The sequence below is a fragment of the Arvicola amphibius genome, chromosome 1 (genome assembly GCF_903992535.2).
Source record: "Arvicola amphibius chromosome 1, mArvAmp1.2, whole genome shotgun sequence".
NCBI lineage: Eukaryota > Metazoa > Chordata > Mammalia > Rodentia > Cricetidae > Arvicola > Arvicola amphibius.
Window position 1 is genome coordinate 107,968,009 of NC_052047.1, and position 22,214 is coordinate 107,990,222.

General features: G+C 38.9%; 1 protein-coding gene and 1 pseudogene across 1 annotated transcript; one reads left to right on the forward strand and one right to left on the reverse strand.

Annotated features, from left to right (window-relative positions):
- The first annotated feature begins 1,776 nt into the window (after positions 1–1,776).
- On the forward strand, positions 1,777–7,011 carry LOC119822405 (interferon-induced very large GTPase 1-like). The gene has a single exon (XM_038341714.1). It carries the CDS (start codon positions 1,777–1,779, stop codon positions 7,009–7,011), a length of 5,235 nt encoding a protein of 1,744 aa, XP_038197642.1.
- Positions 7,012–20,312: 13,301 nt separating this feature from the next.
- Positions 20,313–21,692, reverse strand: LOC119822464 (annotated as a pseudogene).
- Positions 21,693–22,214: the final 522 nt, after the last annotated feature.

The window sequence follows — 22,214 nt, forward strand, 5'->3', positions numbered from 1 at the left end:
AGCCTGGTCTACAAGAGCTAGTTCCAGGACAGGCTCTAAAAAAGCCACAGAGAAACCCTGTCTCGAAAAACCAAAAAAAAAAAAAAATTCTATATGGTCTGTTAGCAAGTAATTTTGTGGAATTGAATCTCTGTAAATTTGACTGTTAGAGTGAAGAGCAAATGTTTTGGCTTTAAGGTCTCATAGTGTGGGAGAATGGAAAGGTCATTGCATTGGCCCTGCAGGAGAAGTTACACAGCTCTGTGTTTTGGGAATGAATCCCATTTTTAAGGGAGAATCACTATGATTTCACAAGATTTAACAGAATTGACAGCGATTTATCCAAAAGTCAAGTCTTCTCACAGGCTCTGCAAAACGGGGTTTTCCATAATTTGTATACTTGTGGGTCTTCCTTTATTAATCTGTGAGCAGTATATTTACTGTACAATACTATAGCTTCTGATATATTAATTGATTAATTTGTTTTTACACTCTGTCCATAGTTTTTTTCTCCCTCTTCTTCCAGTCTCTCCCCCACCTCTAGCTTTGTTGTAGCCAGCAAAGCTAGAAGAATAAAGCCATCTAGGGTCTACGCTTTGATGTCAGACATGGAGCTGTGTAATTTGCAGTGTGTTGCTGCTGTATTTTGGTCTTGCATTGGTCCACTATGCTCCCACTATGCCCCATTCCCTCCTTTATGGAATGGTAATTATATTCTTTGCCCTAAGAAGTTAGAAGCACTCAATTTGCTTTTTGATTTTAAACAGAGTTACAATTCAGAAATCATCTTTTCTCTCAGAAGAATCTTTTGAACTTGGATTTTTTGAACAGTGTTGAGAATTAAAGATAATGAGACCATTTGAAGTTAGATGAAATGCATTTTGCATTATACATTTATTGGAGGCTAGAAGTAGAATACAGTGGTTTGAATGAAAATGATACCCATGGGCTCATATTGGAATATTTGTTCCACAGTGGTGGAAATTCTTGAGAAGGATTGGTAGTTGTTGACTTGTTGAAGATTTGTCATTAGGTATGACCTTTGAGGTTTCAAAAGACCCCAGCCATTCCCTACTCCTCTCTCTATTTTTGTGATTTTGTCTTAAGACAAGAGCTCTCATTGACTGTTCCAGTACCATGTCTTCCTGACTACTATCATCCTCCCAACCATGACGGTGATAGACTCTAACCATATGTCATCACAAGCCTCAAATTAGACATTTTTTCTAAGTTGCCTTGACCATTGTGTTTTATCACATCAATAGAAAAGATTATAACACAATATCCTGGGGCAAGAGGAAATGTTAGAAGCAAGTGACAAAGCATAAAACAGAAATTCATTTATAATGATGAGAGACCAACACAATATTACATAATTTGATTTGTATTTAGGAAGATATAAATTACAACAGTCAACATAGTTTTCATAGAAACAAATACAGAAATGTTAATCAGCATAAGGAAATTACTTTTTTGTCAAATAAAAAGTTGGTTATCACCTCTTAATGTATTCAAATTTCACCATTAGTGGTTCTGGCTTCAGTCAATGCAGAATGAAATACCTGAATCTGGCCTATTATATTGAACCTCTTAATGGCAGCTAGACATATAAATTATGCACAGTAAACAGAAAATGACAGGACAAAGATTTTAAGTAAACATAAATTAGACAATTAAAAAGAAAGCATAGGAGTCTTCAATAATAAGTCTCCTAAGAAGACTTACACTTTGGGTCACATGGATTAGATGTCTTATATTTGGACACAGACTAAATAAGTATCTGTTCTTCACAGAGCCATGGCAACAACAAAGCGCGATCATTCCAGAAGCAGAAAGCAGCTAGATCTCCAGGAGAAGCTGACCAACATGGGGTTGTCTGTTGACTACTGGCTGCCTAAGCTTCAGGAAGACCTGGGTGTGACTAGTGCCCTGGACTTACAACACTTAGGAGAAAGAGACCTCCAGAAGCTGAAGTCCCAGATACAACACACATGGGAGGAAAAGGCTCTGAAGAAGCTGCTTGAAATCTCACAGCCAAACGGTGTTGCAGAGTTCCAGGAGATTCCAGGGGAGATGATAGATAGCAGACAGCAGCAGGCAGGACAGGCACTGCAGGAACTGAGGGCCTTGCAGTCAGAAAGGAGGCATAGAAAAGAAGAAAAAGTTAAGAGGAAAGAAGCAGAGCTGAGACAAACAATGGAGATCCCTGAAGAATGCTGGATGGATGAGGCAAAAGAACAGTCACAGTGCCACACCCATGAAAATAAAGAGACTTGTAACCAGCAACATAATGAAAACAACAAAGAGGAAATGATAGAAAAAGGACCTTTCTTAGACTTACTACAACGCCTAGGCCTAGAACATCACTACCCAAAAAAGATGAGCAGAGCTGACTTCCATCTGATATGCAAGACTTCTGTACACAAGTCCCAACCAGCATCTGAACAGGAACTTCCCTTCTATTTCCTACAAAAGCTACTGATGCTAGATTGTGGGTTCAGAAATCTGGTCCTCAAAAAGGTAGAAAATGAAAAAAGCTATAATTCTTTAGATCCCTGCTATGAGGAAATTGAAACTTTTGATCCATTCGAAGAGTTGTCTGATGACAGAGATGAACCTACTGATCCTCTGGACACAGACTCCCAGCCATGCATTCACCCAATGGACATCCAGATGGCCATTTTTCACTGTGCAGATGATCTTGCCAGGCAATACATTTTGTCCAAACTTTCCATTTGTCAGTTTGCACTCCCGCTTGTGGTGCCAAATCCCAACACCTATCAGATGGAATTCTTTCTCTGGTCTCTCAGACAAATCAGGAAAAGTTGGCAAGAGTCAAGTAAATCACCACAGGACAAGAGCTACAGTCACAGGAATCAGCAGATGTGCTGTGTTTCTACCCCCATAGTGTCCTTCATTAGAGTGGGAAATGACTTCTCTGCTTCCAAATCTCAGATCATGAACTGTCTCCTTCATAAACGTAAACACGATGTGTTTTTTCACAGGTTCTGCAGACAAAGCACCAAATATTGTGTCCTGATGGAGGGTGTGGTGGAGATCTCCTGGTTCTGCCCTGGGAGTCAAGGTGAGGACACATTTGATAAGTGTGTGGCCTTCACCAATCTTCATGGAGATGCCAAGGACCATAGGCAACAACTCAGCTTTCTGCAGGATATCTCTTCTGTCATTGTGGTCCTCATGTCATCTTCTGATGACAATAAAGAAAACCAGAATATTGTCAGACACTTGAGTGAGTCTTCAATACCTCTATTGTGTTTGTTGGATGATAAAAAAATTGTCTCAGTCAATAATTCTGGTATAAGAGTAAGAATTGGCATCAGAGATAGAACTGAAGCAGAATTAATAGAAGAACTCACAAATGCCATAAAACATTTACTAAAATGCTCTGAAACTTTTTTGAGCTTAGAAGATTGTTCACAGATGGCTCGAAAACAAGGATTCCTGGTTGATGAAGACCAGAAAGACTGTAGGAAAGCTAAAGAAAAGGCTGAGATTATAATGGCCCTACTAGCCAAACATAAATTATCAAAGATAAAAGAAAACTTACTACCACTTCAGGGAAAACTCTGGCATATTTGGTGTAAGAAGGACAAAGAACTCTATCATCTGACAGAAAAAGGAAATCGGAGTATTGAACAACATAAAAGTGATATTGACACAGAGAAACAAAAAATCCGCCATCAACAATTAGAAAAAGCCTTTCCTCTCAATGATGTAATGTGCTCTTTCCTTAACATCCTTCAAGAAAATGAAGAAACTCCTTCCAAAGAGTATATCTTGACCTGGTTGAGTCTGCTTTTACAGAACTTTACTAAAGGACAATTAGACAAATTACAGGAGAGACAATGCTCTTTGTGGTCATTGGAACAAACAGAAGAACATAAAAAATGTGAAAGCAACTTCTTGATTGACCAGCAGAAGCAGATAGAAGCCATCGCTACTGAGATTCTTAACTGCACATTAGGTGTTGAGCACCTTCTCCGAGAAGTTGCCCAGATCTATGAAGCTCTGGGAGACACTTCCTCCCCCAGAGACAGCATTTTTCTCTGCCTCCCCCAAATTGCTGCAGACCTGATGGTAGCTGGTCTTCCCACTGAGTTGATGGATGGGGATGCTTCTTATGTGCCTGTAAAGTGGGTGGCAGCTGTTTTAGACAAGCTCTCAGAGACACTTGGAGACAAAAGGTTGTTTGTTATCTCTATCCTGGGACTGCAGAGCTCAGGGAAATCCAACCTACTAAATGCCCTGTTTGGGCTGCAGTTCACAGCTAGTGCAGGCAGGTGCACCAAGGGGGCCTACATGCAGCTCCTGAAGGTAGAAGAGACATTCACAGAGGAACTTGGCTTTGATTGTCTGCTCGTTGTAGACACAGAAGGACTTCGGGCTCCAGAACTCAAAAACAAATCCCAGAATTGGGACAATGAGTTGGCAACATTTGTTACTTGTCTTGGAAACATGACTCTAATCAATATTTTTGGGGAGAACCCAGCAGAGATGCAGGATGTCCTACAAATAGTTGTCCTGGCCTTTCTGAGAATGAAACAAGTGAAAATCTCCCCAAGTTGCATCTTTGTCCATCAGAATGTGGGAGAAGTTACAGCTAAAGACCAAACTATGGAAGGACGAAGGAGACTGGAGCAGAGACTGGATGAAATGACAGCATTAGCTGCTGAGGTGGAAGAGTGCTCACACATAACCTGCTTCAGTGATGTAATTAAATTTGATGTTAAGAATCATGTCTACTACTTTGCTCACCTCTGGGATGGCAATCCCCCAATGGCCTCTCCCAATCCTTATTACAGCTACAATGTCCAGGAATTGAAGAGTGTGATTCTTCAGACTGCCCAGCAGGAATCCAGGGGAAGGATCATGAAAATCTCAGATGTAAAATTCCGAGTTCAAGATTTGTGGAAAGCCCTGGTCAGTGAGAATTTCATTTTCAATTTCAGAAACACTAAGGAAGTCATAGCCATGAGTAAACTTGAAACTATATATAATCACTGGACCTGGGAATTGAGGAGCCATGTGCTGGAATTACAAAACCAGTTGAACAATCAGATTCAGAATTCAAAAATAAAGACAATCACAACCAATACACTAGAGGGTCCACTTCACAGAAAATATGAAACCATCAAGAAAGAATTTGACAAGTATTTTGAAGAAGACCCAGATAGTGAAACATTGGTCCAATGGAAAGCTTATTTTGAACAGAAGCTACAAATGCTTAACGAATTACTTATTTCAGACACCAGAAAGAAAGGCAATGAGCTTCTCAGTCTTAAACAAAGCCAAGAAATACTAGATAACCAAGTATCACAATATGAAAATGAATTGTTAGAGAGGAGCCGAGAGTTGGCTTTAAGTGTGAAGGGTAAAGAATTCAGTGATGAAGAGTTGCATGAGAAATTTGATCAACTTTGGACAAATTGGATCTCCAATGTGACTCCAAACGTTCCTCTTGTATCAGATCCTAACATTGATTTGGATTCTGAAAATATCCTTTTGGAGCATTTCAAGAAAGAGAAAAATATTATAGAAAAACTAAAAAGGGACTCTGGAGAGATGTTTGAAATAAACTATGACAAACATATCCAAATGAAAAAACAACATGGTTTAAGCCCCACGAATTTAGAGACCTTTCATAAAGAATCCATTAAAAACGTTACTCATAATATTGATTTAAGATTTAATGAAACAATTAACAACATTTGGAAGCAACAGTGTGGTTACAGTGAGAATGATTTTCATGAAATCTTGAGGATAGTAGAAAATGAAATGAAATCTGTGCTCCCTGAAGAAGAATATATATTTACCAGAGACTATGCCATCGACTTATCCTTGTGCTTATTCCAGAAAGCATCAAAGATTTTCAAAGAAATGCATGAGGCATTCAAGATTGCAAATGATCCTGTGAACTATATGAATAGAAAGAAAGATGATTTCTTCATGAGTTTTAAGATGCACTGCCAAGGTACCACCTCCATCACATCCTTTGTTGACTTTCTTTGGCTTAAGCTTACTCCTGCTATTTCTGCCACTGTATGGAGGGAAATGGTTCATAAAGTAACTGGGGATATGCAATCCACCTGCCCTGCATTCAATGGAAACAGGGCTAACCTGGAGAAACACATTCTCATTTCTCTAGCAGAAGAAGAAAATTTTGAGAAGTATTGGAAATACGTTCATCATTCAGAACCATTTTTTAGAGAATACATTACAGAGCACATTGTAAGGTACTGCTCAGAAAAAGAAGCTGAAAAAATAAAGACTTTTTCAAAAATAAGTTTAGAGGGCATCAAGAATGCCATCCTCTCTGCCGTTCAAAATGCCACAGAAGTAACTAAAGATGAAAGCAGCACTGCATCTCGCTGGTTGGATTTGTTCTGTGATCATCTAGGGAGCCACCTGATCTTTCCACGAAGAGACCTGATAAGCATAGAGCACCTGGAGATAAAGGACACTGAGTTTCTCAAAGAAGCCATGAGTGCAGCTTTGGATCCTGCACTGAGGAAAGTCGAAGAGGACTGCTCAAGTAAGCCCATAGATGAAATGGTTCCTGACATTGAGAAAATTCTCTCTCACCAGCTCTGTGGCTGCTGGAAACAGTGTCCTTTTTGTAAAGCAATTTGTACCAACACCATTCCTGAACATGATGGAGACCACAGTGTGTCACTCCACCGTCCTCAGGCTGTACGTGGAGCTAAATGGAACAACACAGAGGACTTTGTCACTGAATTCTGTACTAGTTTAGTAGTAAGTGATTATCCTTTTTTTGTAAATGACATGAAATTCTCATACAAAAAATATCGAGAAGCAGGAGATAACTATGCCAGGTGGAGCATCACTCCAGACTCATCTACCCAGTCATACTGGAAATGGTTTGTCTGTTGCTTTAAAACAGAGCTAGAAAACAAATATGGCAAAAGGTTTATAAATAGAGGAACAATACCAGTTTCGTGGTTTGAAATCACAAAGCAGGAAGTACTCAACGATTTGAAATATCATATATAGAACAAAAGTAATTCCACATAAATTTCAAATTAACCAAGGATCCTTAATATCAATTTAGGAGCTTCATTCAAGATTCTATCTTATAAATGAGAAAAAGTAACCACTAATAAGTTACTATTTCCATTTTAGAAGTTTTTCTACTAAGGAGATTTTTGCACATTGTCTTTATTATTCCTGCTTGACATATAATGTGAATATATGATATAAACAATATCCTTTCAATAGTCTATTTCATAGTTTATTATTCTGACTATTTCCTTAAACTTATAGTACACTCATGGGAAGTTACATCATAAGACAAATGTTCTAGCCTTTAGGCTGCTGCAGATCTGTAGATCTGCTGATGGGAAATTCAACCAAAATACGTTTCTGAGAAAAACTACATTTTGCATTAAAATCCTTTAAATGAATTTTCCCCATCTCTAATAATAAGAAAACATTGCTGACTTCAATGTAACAATTGTCCTTGAGAATTGAGGATCCCAAAGCAGAGCAATTTAAGAAGCTTCTGTTCTGCAAAATAGTAAAGCAGGTTTGATCAGGACAAAGCCATGATGTCAGTGATCATTAACAAGCCAATAAAGGAAAGATAAACAAGGACTATTTTTCTGACCATAGTTGTACTTTTTTTATACTTCCTGTCTTGGTACTTTTTCTGTTCATTTTACAAAAGAAATAACAAGTCAAAAATATCTGTATTTAAAACACAGTGTTGCCCAACTACAAACCCCAAACCTACCTCAGTTACCTGCCTGCAAGATAAACTTGTTCAATACTGGCACAAATATTATGGCCTTAACTGAACACTTTCTGATTTGATTTATGGACCACCCCATAAGATGGAACCTATATGTAGACTGCTTAAGTAGTCAAGAACCTCAGATTAGACAGGTCTCATACCTAGGGGAAACTATTATTCTGATAAAGTAAAAAAGCAATAAAATTACTTCTATAATGATAAATCAATCCATTGATCAACACACATCAGAGAAGCTTCTTCTTATAGTCGATGGGAATTAACACAGAAACCCACTGTGGACAACATGCAGAGAGTGAGAGACTTTGGAGCACTCTCTCCTAAATGGGATGTCTTTATCCTCATGGCTCAGGTAGCTATACAGTAGAGGCGGCTGAAAGTTTGGAAGATGATGGAGGAGTGTCTATGTGTTACTTTCATTATTAATAAAGATACTGCCTTGGCCCTTTAAGAGAACAGAAAATTAGGTAGACGGAGTAGACAGAACAGAATGCTGGGTAGCAGGCAGTGGGGAGACACTTCAGGCAATCACCATAGTGGGTCGCCATGCTTCTCCTCTCTGAGATGGATGCAGGTTAAGACCTCTCCTGGTAAGCCACCCCTCGTGGTGCTATATAAATTACTATATATGGGTTAAAGCAAGATATGAGAATCAACCAATAAGAAGCTACAGATAATGGGCCAGAGGCCAGGCAGTATTTAAATGAATACAGTTTCTGTGTAATTATTTTGGGTAAAGCTAGCCGGGTGGAGGGACACAGCCCGCCATTCCTTGTATAGGAAGAGTTAGAGGTATTAGAGGTACTGTACAACTTCAAGAAAACAGTATTGAGCAAACATAACTGGACTGATATACATAGAACTCATGGAGACTGTGGCAACGCACACAAGGTCTTAATAGATTCAAGCCAGGTACTGTTGCAGCACCGAAAGGGAGAAGTGAACACAGGGTCCCACCCTTAAATAAGAAGTTGTCTGCAATTGATACACACTGAAAAGGAAAATCTGTTTCAACAAATGGAATCCTATGTGTGTATTATCTACACAGCAGGACATGGCCCATGCACAGGAGTATTTGGCTAACAGAAAACAAACTCAGTGGCATTTTTCTGGAATTTTTGCCTAATTTGGCTATCTTTGGGGATTTTCTTTTTGTCTTGCCAAAATTTTTTGTTGATGATGCTATTTTTTCTATTTTGTTAACTTTAATTTCATTTTTTGTGGATTTTTTGTTTTGCTTGGGTGAAGGGTATTATTGTAGTTTATTTCCTTTTATAATTTTAGTTTTTACGTAAAGATATTTTTCATAATACATTCCAACACCAGTTCCCTCTCCCTCCCCTTCTCCAGTCTCCCCACGTTTCCCCATCCCAACCCCATCTACTCCTCAGAGAGGGTAAGGATTCCCTTGGCGAGTTACCAAAGTCTGGGATACCAAGTTGAGGCAGGACCAAGCCCCTGAATTAGGCTGGGCAAGGTATCCAACCACAGATAATGAATGAACATGGACAGTTCATGAACCCAGGATAAGTCCTGGGTCTACTGCCATTCCTCCCTCCCCAAACAGATCAAGTCACACAATCGTCACCCTCACTTAGAGTGTGTAGTTTGGTTCCATGAATGTTCCCCATGTGTCAGTCCAGACCAGAGTCTGTGAGCTGCCACTAGCTCAAGTTGGCTGTCTCTGTGGTTTTCCCCATTATGATATTGATCCCACCTTGCTCATATGATCCCTCCTCCCTCTCTTCACCTGACTTTAAAAGCTCAGTCCAGTGCTTGACTGTGGATCACTGCATCTGCTTCCATCAGTTACTGGATGTAGGTGCTATGGCGGGAATTAGGGTGGTCACCAATCTGATATCAGCAGATGGCCAGTTCAAGCACCCTCTCCACTATTGCTAAAAGTCTTAAGTACTTTGTTTCAAATATTTTTGTTTTTGTTTGTTGGTTTGTTTGAGAAAAAGAGGAAAAATAGTCATGTTGTTTGTGATGGGAGATGCAAAGGTCTTAGAATGAATTGGAAATGAGTGAAAAATAGGATCAGAATATAGAAATTAAATTTTTTCAATAAAATTAAAATAATACAACAAAATAAAAGCCTGGTGGTGTATCTTAAGTCTGAGTAGTAATTATTTCTGAAATTACATTATGGTGATTATGTAAAATATGGCTATAATGCTTAATACAGGTTGTCAGTTTGACAGGATCTAGAGTCACCTAGGAGTCAAGACTACAGGAACATACCAGTAAGTTTTTTTTTCAGATTATATTAGTCTATGCCTTGAGAGATAATACAGATTAGACTCCTGGAGGTGGAAGGAACTTCCTGAACTGGTAAGCCCCATTTCCTGGGATGAAGGAAAAGGAGGAAGTGACCTGAGCACAGGGCATTCACTGATCTCCATTTACTGACTGATGATATAATGAGATCACTTGGATTAAGCTCATGCAGCTGTAATTTCCCCACTCTGAAGTCAAACCATGAGCTGGAACTCTTCTTCCTTCAATTCACTTTGTCAGGTATTTTAGTCAGCAATGTATATTGTTACCTAATTATATCGGGTAATTTCAATTAATGAGATAAAATACTACCACCCAAAACAACTTGCAAAATATATAAAAAAGTTTGACCAAGGTTCCAGAAGTCTAAGCATCCATTATAGTGCAGAAGAAGAGTAATAAAAGCAGGAATGAGAAGCTGAGAGATCTCATCTCAGCTGCACACAGGAAACAGAGTGTGGACTCTAAGTCAATGGGGCCACAAACTTTCAAGCCAGAGTCTTATTTTATACTTCCTACAGCCAAGATCCAAGGTCTAAGAGGAAATGATGTATGTTCTAGAATTCTCACATCTTCCCAAAACAGTGGCAGCAACATGTGACCAAGTGTTAAAATCTATACACTTTGGGCCATTTCTCATTCAATTCACAATATTTCACTCCTGATCCTCTTAGGTTTATGGTCATACCATAATGAAAAAGGCAGTGAGTCCAACATCAAAAGTCCCCTAAGTGTTTAATGTGTCAATATTAATCAAAACTCTGAAATCCAAAGTCAATTCTCAGGCATAAAGATAAATCTTCACTGAGACCACCTGAACAATAACTAAAAGTAAACAGAGATTTTAGAAAGAATTACATCTTCCCCCAAACAGTAGAAAATATACCTTCCCATTTTGAAATATGGGGAAGGACATATACTAAGGAAAGAGTAAAACAATGTGAGACAGAAATCAACCAAGGAAAATACCAAATCCAGGATCCAGCTCTATGTCTGGCATATGATGCTTTAGTCTCCAAGGACTTTGATGACTCCAACTCTCCAGGTTTGCTCCCTGCAACATAGAATTCTTACTAATGTTTATTCTAATATCTGTACTCCCCTTGGAAAATATCTCATGTCTCAGATATACCAACACCTTGGGGACTTGGGTATTTCTATTTTTCTCTTTATGAGGAAGCTTTACATTGGTTCCCATATTGGCTGTAATAGTTTGCACTCCAACCCACATTGAAGAAGTGATCCCCAAATACAAGGATTTCTTGTAGTTTATATTCTTGACTTTGGAATTTCTGACTGTTTTACAAGGAAATCCAAAGTAGTTTTACTTTGCATTTCACTGAGAGTTAAGGACATTGAACATTGTAGACTATATATTATTATTTGAGTTTAGTCCTATACCCTATTTTGTAATGGGGTTGATTTCTTGGTCTTCAGTTTTTTTGGTGTTTTATGTATTCCAGACAATAACCCTGTAATATGCAAAGCTGGTGAAGTTTTTGTTTCATTCTTTCTCTTTACCATCATGATCATATTCTTTGCTCTTTAGTCTCATGAGGTCCAATTAGTCTATTGTGGTCTTAATGTCTGTGATACCAGAGTCCTTGTTCAGAAATTCTTCCCTTATGCATGTGAATTGAAGTGAATTTTCTGGTTTTTCATCTATTGGATATGGACTATTAGGTAGTGCTAGTGAAATATTGTCCACATGGCACAAACTAGGGTTTTATGGGAGAGGGGAATATCAATTTGGGAATTGTCTCTATCAGATTAGCTCATTTGTCAATTTTTCAGATTACTTCCTGAATTAATCCCAGTCTTTTTCAAAAGTTTCTTTCTTTAGACTTTAGCTACATACTTTTACATAGATACAAGTATACATTATAGGTCAGATCTGCATATAAGAGAGGTAACATTACTTTTTCCTTTCTGAACTTATGTAGCTTCACTTAAATTTATCTTTTCTATGTCCACTGAACTCTGATTCTGGAATATCCAGGTGGGTTAGCCTGAGGACTTGGTCATAGAGAGGAGACAGGTCAGCCATGGTCAGGAGCATTCACATATGATTACTGCACTGAGGAGTGCTCAGATAGTACTTAAAGGTTTTCTGAGAAAAAAATCAGTTTCTGTTTCTCAGGGGAAAAAAACAAGTCTTTTAGCACAGCCAAACCCTGCTGAGAGTTGAACAATCTCCCTAAAATATTGCTATCAGCACTACCATTTTGGAAGCCCTGTCTTGAAGCCCTAATATCTCTATACCTTCATCACAGTGCTAAAGCTGGATGAGATTTGGATCATTTTAAACCCCTTTAAGACACTTGGAAGAACTTATTTAAGTCCAATTTATCAAACAAGTTCAGACTTTTTCAAATAGGTTTTAAATTTGGAGAGTGAAAGTAAAAGTAAAGAAGAAGAGGAAGAGGAAGGAGAAGAAGAAGAAAGAGAAGGAGGAGAAAGAAAAGGAGAGGAGTAGGAGGAAGAGGAAGAGGAGGAGCCTGGCGGTAATACAGTTTATAAAAATATTCATGACTCAAAATAAACACCTGTGTTCCCTGAGGTAAGAAAAAGCATGTCCAAATAAATTTGGGGAAAGTATGAGTCTGATACTAGCTCTAACCAGACAAAATTACAGCATATCAGGAGGAGTTACTAGCTGAAGTGCCACTGGCATATGATAGCATCTGGGAGTGGGAAATTAACTCCAGTTCAGGTCCCACTCCCACCAGTAATTAGACAACCAAAACTTGACTCAATGATGGAAAAAAAGAAGTAGAAGGAAGAGGAAGAGAAACCAGAAGAGAAGACAGCACCTCAAAGTTAGTTTAATTGGGAGTTAAGGACAGAGAGCATGACCTATGAAAAATTATTATTGATATTATGATCAAAGTGCATTATGTTAAATTATCAAGGAATTTTTAAAATTAATTTTAGAGTTGAATTTGTAGCTTGACCTGAGAGTGATTTTTTATTGTTTTGAGCTACTGCTTGTAATAATTTATATTAACAGCTAAAAGAAACCAATATACTTAAGGAACTTACTCAACTAATAGGAAAAACACTGGAGATCAAGCCAAGGTCCTCAAGAATGCTAGACTTTTGTTGCAAGTCATTCCCTTTTTCTTTTCTTTTTTGTTTTTATTTGAAAATACTACATTTTGAATTCAGGCAGATGCCCTCTGTTTAAACATAGGCCACATATTCCATCACACCAGTTAGGCCACTCACACTCAGAACATCCCCATACTCCACCTTCCAATAGAAGTTAACCTTCCCAGGCTCCATGATTACTCAGGCACATATTTCCTATTCAAACACAGACCATGCCTACCAAAAGACCAGACAGGCCACCCAACCCAAGACCTCCCCTCTCTCTGTTCCCCCAGTTCGAATCCTCAGGGTAATCTCTAGCCCTACAACAGAACACCAGGGGGAGCTTCCTCTCCAACCCACATCTGTGATTCTTGAGGAACTCATAGGCCAGTTACTTCTATATACTCCTTCACTTAGCTTCCAACAATCTCCTAAAATCCAGAGAGGAAAAAAAAAACAAGGAACAAAACACTCAAAAAAAAAAAAAACAGAAATCTGCATCTAGACCTATAATCACCCTAAACACAGATGACTAGATGCCAGAATAAAAACAAAATCAATAGCAGTCAGAGCAAAATGTCTCCACCAGAGTCCAGCAATCCTACCACAGCATGCCCTGGATATGGCAACATAGCTGTAGCATAAGAAAAAGAATTTAAAAACTAACTGTAAGTATATGATAGAGTTCTGTAAGAAGGAAATGAATAAATCTCTAATGGAAAGTTAGGAAAACACAACAAACAATTGGACAAAATGAATGAAACCCTTAAAGAATGCCAAGAAACTATAAACAAACAACTGTAGGAAAAGAATAAAATGGAAAATAGAACTGAAAATGGAAATAGAAGCGATAAAGAAAGTCCAAACTCAGGGAATTCGGGAAATGAAAAAATGAATGAACAGGAACTACTGAGGCATGCTTTGCCAACAGAATACAAGATATGAAATAGAGAATCTCTCTCAGTCATTAAAGATACAATGTAAGAAATGGATAAATTGGTCAAAGAAAATGTTAAATCTAGGAAAACACAAGTTGCTATCCATAATACTGAAGGGACCAATAGGTGAATGACCAGGCACCCGGTGGGACACCCCACTCTCTAGGATGTCCACAGTGGTGTTAAAACCCCATGTCTCTACCCCAACTGCCTCAGTTTTCTAGCCAGCCACCAAGAAAGTTTCCTTCATGTAGGCTGCCCCAATACCCACACCCGTCCACCAGACCCAGCAAGCTACAAGCTGAATCCTGGCCCCAAACTCACCTATTCTCCTGCAACCTTGGTGGAATTCTGAAACACAGCTTGCTACAATACAAAGAGGACCAAGGGCAAGTGACCAGCCATGCGTCTGGACAACCCACATTCTAGAACCCAGAGTAGGGCAAAACCCTGGGGCCCTATTTCAACTGCTGTGGCTTATCTAACCAGCAAGCAGGAGAGTTTCCTGTAGGTAGGCTGCTTCAATAATGACCCCCATCCACCAAACCCTCTCCCCCCACAAGCTACAAGCCACATCCTAGCCCAAACTCATTTCTCCTCCTGTAACCACAGTGGAACTCTAAAACACAGCTTGTTACAATATTGAAAGGACTAAGAGGTAAGTGACCAACTGCCTGGTGGGAAACCCCACTCTCTAGGACCTCCTTAGAGGGGCAAAATCTCGGGTCCCTCCCCCTACCTGCCTCAGCATATCGAGCCAGGCCACAGGCAGGAGAGTTTCCTGCTAAGAGGACCAAGAGAGAGGGTGACTGCACAGAGTGAACCAAGAGAGGAAACCAGGAGAGAAGACCAAGAGAGCAGGCTAAAAGAGACCTCAGTGGCTCCTTGAAACACAGATATTGACAGTACAGAGTAGACCAAGAACAATTCCCAAAGACACAGACAGCCACTGCAAGGATTGGACCATGGCACAAAGACACTGCCAGCATCAACCGAAGGAAGAGATGGGTAGGCACCAATGCAAGAACTCATCCAACAATCTAAAAAGCAACATGGTACACCAGAACCCAGTGCTCACACAACAGGATGATTTTGTCTTCCTAACTCAGAAGAAGCAGAAGAAAATGACCTTAAATGTAACCTTATGAAGATGATGGAGACCTTTAAAGAGGAAATAAAAAATTCCCTTAAGACAAATAGAAAAATGGAAGAAATTATAAATCTTTTAAAGAAATCTCAAGTAAAAGCAGCCAAACAGGTGAAGCAAACTGTTTAAGACTTGAAGACTGAAATAGAGGCAATAAAGAAAATACAAACAGAAGAAATTCTGGATATGGAAAATCTGGGTAAACAAACAGGAACTACAGAGGCAAGTATAACCAACAGAATATAAGAGATAAAAGAAAGAATCCCAGGTGTTGAAGATACTATAGAGGAAATTGATTCATTGTTCAAAAAAAAGCTAAGAGTTTCTTAACACAAAACATCAAGGAAATCTGGGGTACCATGAAAAGATCAAACCTAAGAATAACAGGAATAGTAGAAAAAGAAGATGAACTTCAGCTCAAAGGAACAGAAAATATATACAAAAAATTATTGAAGAAAACTTTCACAACCTAAAGAAGGACATCCTGATGAAGGTACAAGAAGCTTACAGAACACCAAATAGACTGTATCTAAAAATAGCCCCTTCACCATACCAATAATCAAATACTCAGACTCAAAGCAAGACTCAATAAATACAATACCAACCTTCATCCTATCAGACAACCAGGGATTAAAGCTGGATTTCAACAACAAAAAGAATAGAAAGCTTATAAACTCATGGAAACAGAACAACTCTTTATGAAATAAAAATGGATCAAGACAGAAAAAAGAAAGAAATTAAACTTTCTAGATTTCAATGAAAATAAATGCAGAACACACCCGAAGTTACGTGGTACAATGAAATTGGTGCTTAGAGGAAAGTTTATAGCAATAAGGGCCGATATAATGAAATTAGAAAGATCTTATAATTTCAACTTAACAGCACACCTGAGAGCTCTATAACAAAAAGAAGTAAGCATACCCAAGAAGAGTAGACAGAAAGAAATAATCAACACAGGACTTAAATCAGTAAAATAGAACAAAATAACACTTCAAAGGATCAGTGAATCAAAGACATCGTTTTTTAAGAAAAATCAATGAGATAGCCAAAGCCTTATCTAAACCAACTAAAAGGCAAAGAAATACTACACAAATAAAAAAAAACAGAAATGAAAAAATAAGACATAGTAAGAGACACCAAGACAGTCCAAAGGATCATTAGATCACCTTAACTTCCCCCTTACTCTGTGTCCTGTCCAGCATAAGCTATCATTGCTGTTTTTGAGATTAGCCATTCTTACAGGTGTAAAATGGAATCTCAGACTCGTTTTGATTTACATTTCCCTGATAGCTAAGGATGTTGGACATTTTGTTACGTGTCTTTCAGCTATTTGAAATTCTTCTACTGAGAATTCTCTGTTTAGTTATGTAACCAATTTTAATTGGATTATTTGATTTATTGATGTCTAATTACTTGCTTTCTTTATATATTTTGAAAATAAGTCCAATATCTGATGTGGGGTTGGTAAAAATCTTTTCCCATTCAGTAGGCTGCCTTTTTTCTTATTAAGTGTGTCCTTTGCTTTACAGAAGCTTCTCATTTTCAGGAGGTCCCATTTATTTATGGTTGTTCTTAGTGTCTGTGGTATGGGGTTATGTTTCTGAAGTGATCTCCTGTGCCCATGCATTGAAGTCTACTTCCCACTTTCTCTTCTGTCAGGATCAGTGTAGTCAGATTTACACTGAGGTCTTTAATCCATTTGGACTTGAGTTTTGTGCATGAAGATAGGTATGGATCTATTTGCATTCTTATACATACCGACACCCAGTTATGCAAGCACCATTTGTTGAGAATGCTTTCTTTTTTCTATTGTATAGTTTTAGCTTCTTTGTCAGAAATCAGGTGTTCATAGGTATGTGGATTAAAATCCGTTCCTTTGATTCTATTCCATTGGTCAGTGTCTCTGTTTTTATGCTAATACCAAGCTGTTTTCATTACTGTAACTCTATAATAGAATTTGATATCAACAATGGTGCTGCCTCTTAAATTCCTTTATTATACAGGATTGTATTGGCTATCCTGAGTTTTTGTTTTTCCATATGAAGGTGATTATTGTTCTTTCAAGGTCTGTAAAAAATTGTGTTGGGATTTTGATGGGGATTGCATTGAATCTAAAGATTGTTTTGAGTAGGATTGCCATTTTTATTATGTTGATCCTACCTATTCAAGAGCATGGAAGGTCTTTCAGTTTTCTGGTGTCTTCTTCCATTTCTTTCTTCAAAAATTTAAAGTTCTTGTTTAACAGGCCTTTCACTTCTTTGATTAGTGTTACCCCAAGGTATTTTATGTTACTTTCGGTTAATGTGAAGGGCAAGTTTTCTCCGATTTCTTTCTCAGTTCCTTTATTATTTGTATATAGGAGGGCTACTTATTTTTTTTGAGTTGATTTAGTATCCTACCACATTACTGAAGGTGTTTGTCCACTGAGAGTTCTTGGAGTCATTTACGTATATTATCATATTGTCTGTGAATAGCAAAACTTTGACTTCTTCCTTTCCTGTTTGTATCCCCTTTATCTTTCATTGTCCTATTGCTCTAGCTATAACTTCAAGAATTATGATGAATAGATATATATATAGAGAGAGGACAGCCTTGTTTTGTTCCTGGTTTTAGTGGTATTGCTTTGAGTTTCTGTCCATTTAATTTGATGTTGGTTGTTGGCTTGCTGTATATTGATTTTAAGATGTTTAGATATGTTTCTTGTATCCCTGATCACTCCAAGACCTTCATCATAAAAGGGTGTTGGATTTTGTCAAATGCTTTCTCATCATCTAACGAGTTGATCATATGGTTTTTATCTTTAAGTTTATTAATATGGATTACATTAATAGATTTTCATATATTGAACTATCCCTGCATGTCTGGGATGAAGCCAATTGATCAGGGTGGATAATTTTTTTATGTGTTCTTTGATTCAGTTTGCCAGTATTTTATTGAGTATTTTTGCATCAGTTTCCATAAAGGATATTGATCTGTAATTCTCATTATTGGGTGAGTTTTTATGTGGTTTTGGTATCAGAGTAACTCTAACCATATAGAAAGAATTTGGCAATATTCCTTCAGTTACTATTATGTAGAACAATCTGAGCAGTATAGGTATTAGTTTTTCTTTGAAGTTCTGAAAGAATTCTGGGCTAAAACAATTGGACCCTGAGCTTTTTGTTGGGAGGCTTTTTATGATAGCTTCTACTTACTTACAGCTTTTGGTCTACTTAAATTGTTCGCCTTCTCTTCATGTTTGATCTGTGGTACCTATCCAGAAAATTGTCCATTTCTTTTACATTTTCCAATTTTGGGGAGTACAGGTTTTTGTAGTATGACCTAATGATTCTCTGGATTTGCTCGGTATCTGTTGTTATGTCCCCCTTTTCATTTCTGATTTTGTTAATTTGGATGTTATTTCTCTGCTTTTTGATTAGTTTAGATAAGGGTTTGTCTATCTTGATGTTTTTCTCAAAGAACCAGCTTTTGTTTCATTATTGCATATTCTTTTTTTCCTTGTATATAGAGAAATATTTATATAAATAATATATATGTGCCACATAATCAACAGATAGATGGGGCTTTCTTAGCCTTAAATCAGGCTTGAGAGTGAAGGAACTCCCCTCCCCTTTGACCAATAAATTCTAGGGACACTGGCAGCTGTGGAAATGAATGATTCCAAGTACTACCCTGAAGCTATGAGGAAAGGAAACCTGTCCCTTCTTGCTTCACCCCATTCCTTATGTTCAGCAAGCATCTAGGCAATAGAAAAGCCAGTCTTGTCTCTACACTGTCCACCCCTGAACACTGTGGGGGTGGGGGGCAGGAGAGGATCCACTTAAGACTGCACTTTTATTTTCCATTTACTGTTTACACATTTTTCACTTGGGAGGAGGGAAACTAAGGCTGGGTCCTCCCCTCTGAGGTTTCTCAGGTGGCAATGTAACACATTTCTTTGTTCCCGTTTCTCTCTGTTTCTCTGCCCAAGCACTGGCTTAGGGCCCAGAGGCAAGTTAGAAGATTGATAGCATGTGATGGCTCAGGCTGAAGAGCTGGAGATCTGGGGTGCTGTTAAAGTCCCTACTATTATCCTGGTGCCTGGTAGGGGTGGGGACTGTCTTATTGTAACCCCTGTGAACAACCCTGAAATATAACCACTCCATGCAGGCACAGCTGTCGAGGGTTTTCTTGGTGAATTAATGCAATACATGGTTAACAATCTTGGATTGTTTTTCTGATGAATCTGGACAACTTACTTACTACTTTTTCTGACATGTCAAACTTAAACATTCTAAGTTGACTTTTCTAAATTATTTCAGGACAAGACTAAAAATGGGTTAAATGCCAGCTAGAATAAGTGGCAGTCACTCCCAAGCTTACCGTCAACCAGATACACATCTGTATGTATATGTGCGTGTTTTATATATGTGTGTATATATATATATATATATATATATATATATATATATATATATATATATATACATATATATGTGCACATATCTTCCTGGCCCAGCTCAATAGACACACCTGTTGCTCTACAATCCTAGGGTGAATGTATGTAATTGCCATCCATTCCTCATGAACAAATCTTCAAAAGGTCACCCAAAATTATGGCAGGGAAAGACCAAGGGCAATTAAACAAAAGAACAACAAAAACAAAACATGGAGTGGTAAAACAGAAGAAAATCTTAATTCTATTCAAACCCAACCAGGGCTCTGTGAAGGTTTAAAGGTATAAAAATAACATCGACAGGAATAACATCCACATAAATCACTGTGGCATCCAGTTTCTATTCACAAAGAAAAAGCTCCAGTGCATGTTTTAATTTTTTTTGAAAAATTCCTGACATTACAGTACTAAACTGGAATGTATTAATATTCCACTCTTACATTTCCACGACAAACAAAAATTCATGAGCCAAAAAAAAAAAACCCAAAAAAAGGAAAAGGGGGAGAAGCTTATAAAACTAAATATTGATATCTCGGCGTAACTACTGAACAGAGAAAGAAAACATTTTTAATTAAAAAATCATGAGTGGATGATAAAGTGTGTAGAAACCGAAAATTTACAAACTATTTAAAACCTGGAATCGCTGACTGTTCAGAAACTACACAGATGGATCATGAGTGGTGGTGAACAGCAGAAAGAGATTATGGTTGAATCTGCACTGTTTTTGCTGCTCCCCATGCCACCTGTCTCCGAGGAAAGCCTGACATTGACTAGATACTGATGCTGGCCAGTGATGGTGACCTGCCTATCAGTAGATCCTTACACTAGGTTTGCAGTTTTGATCTGTGCCCCAGACATCTGACGGATCTCATTGATTTTGGAGCCCTGACGCCCAATTATGCAGCCAATCAAATCATTTGGAATGGTGAGTTCATGAGAAGTAGTTTGAGCAGATGCATCCAAACCTGCCCAATAGCCTTTCACCTCTGGACAGCTGGATTCAGTGCCACTGAATCCGATGTTGCCATGGGTCATGGGAAAATGAGACTGTTGCATTGCCAACTGGTGCAGCTTGGTCAAATCTGGCTGTGGAATGGCATACTGTCCTTGAATGGTATAGGCCTGACCACCTGCAAAGATGACTGGAGAACTAGAGGGCTTGGGCCGGTAAGGGGTGGTCACACCCTTTGGGGGGGGGGGCGGGGGACTCCAGCATGACCATGAAGATCTGTTTGACACACTCAATGATGGATTGCAGAATGCCAGCAATAGTGATTGCCCGCTCAGTTGAGTTGGGGAGCATATCCCCTGCCACTTGGACCTGAGCCCCTGTACTCTCTTATTTCCTTGAACTTGCAACCACCTTTTCCAATGAGAGAGCCACACTGACTAGCAGGGACCACTAACCGTAAGGTAACTGGGGGTCTGCTGGCAGCAGTGCTATTGGTCATAGAGCTGCTTATGTCCTCTTCCAGTTTATCAATGATCATAGGAAAGGCTTTGAAGATGGCATTAGTCAGTCCAGCCAAAGTGATAATTTGTTGGGAGCAGTGAGACCCCAGATCCTGAATTTCTTGTAATCCCCTGATCTAAGTGCCTACAGCTGCTCTGAGCATGAGACCTTCAGGAGTTCCTGATGGCAGGAGAGTGGTTTCTGGTGCGTTTGGCTGTGGCTATATCTATATAATCTGCCCATGAACACAATAAAGGGGGCATTCGTGTCGCTGTCTCTCTGTGTGAGTCTTTGTGTATTTTAACCTCCAGCCCCCTTGCCTGAAGCGCGTGAACTGGTTAAAGCACACCGAGTGCAGACACGGGGGAGGGGGGGTGAGGGGGGGCGCGGTGTGCGGAAATAATTCTCTCAGGACAATTCCCTTCTGAGATGTTGATACGTGCACAACTCTCCTCGTGCATCTTCTTAACAGATTCTCCTTTCTTTCCGATGATACTGCCAACTTACTTTCCATGCATAAGTAGCCTGATAGTTAGAGCAACATTTAATCCACCTTCAATCACACTGGTGTCCATGTCTAGTAGTTACAGGGAGCTGGACTTTTGAGTGGTCAAGTCTTTGGTCACGGGTGGGAGTGAATGCCAAAACTGGAGGTGTGAGTCAACTGAGGGAAAAAGGAGAGCTGGCAGGAGGGGGAAGGGCGGGAGGCAGGGGATGGAACAATAGGGGCTGGCAGGAAGGCAAGGGGGGCCCTGCTGGCGGGTGGAGGAGGGGGTGGAGGAGGAGGAAGGGGAAAGAGACCCCGGGGCAGGTGGAGGGCAGAGGGCAGGCAGAGGGCGGGCAGGCGGGTGGGCGGGGGATTATTGCATATTCTTATGATTATTCTTTTGAACTCTTTGTTTAAGATTTCATCGAATACACTCTCTTTGCCATTCGTTATCATGGAGTTGGTTATTTTTTAGACCCTCTATAGACTCTGTAATTTTTTTGATGCCTTGAACTTTCAAGTTTCGTTAGAAATTTCATCTCTGGAATTCGTGCGTTGCATTTGCATATCAAAATTATCTATGTGTTTTTAGTTTTAGTTTCACAGTGTCCAA

Excerpts from the sequence above, each read along its gene's own strand:
- LOC119822405 (XM_038341714.1), top strand. The coding sequence starts at position 1,777 with ATGGCAACAACAAAGCGCGATCATTCCAGAAGCAGAAAGCAGCTAGAT.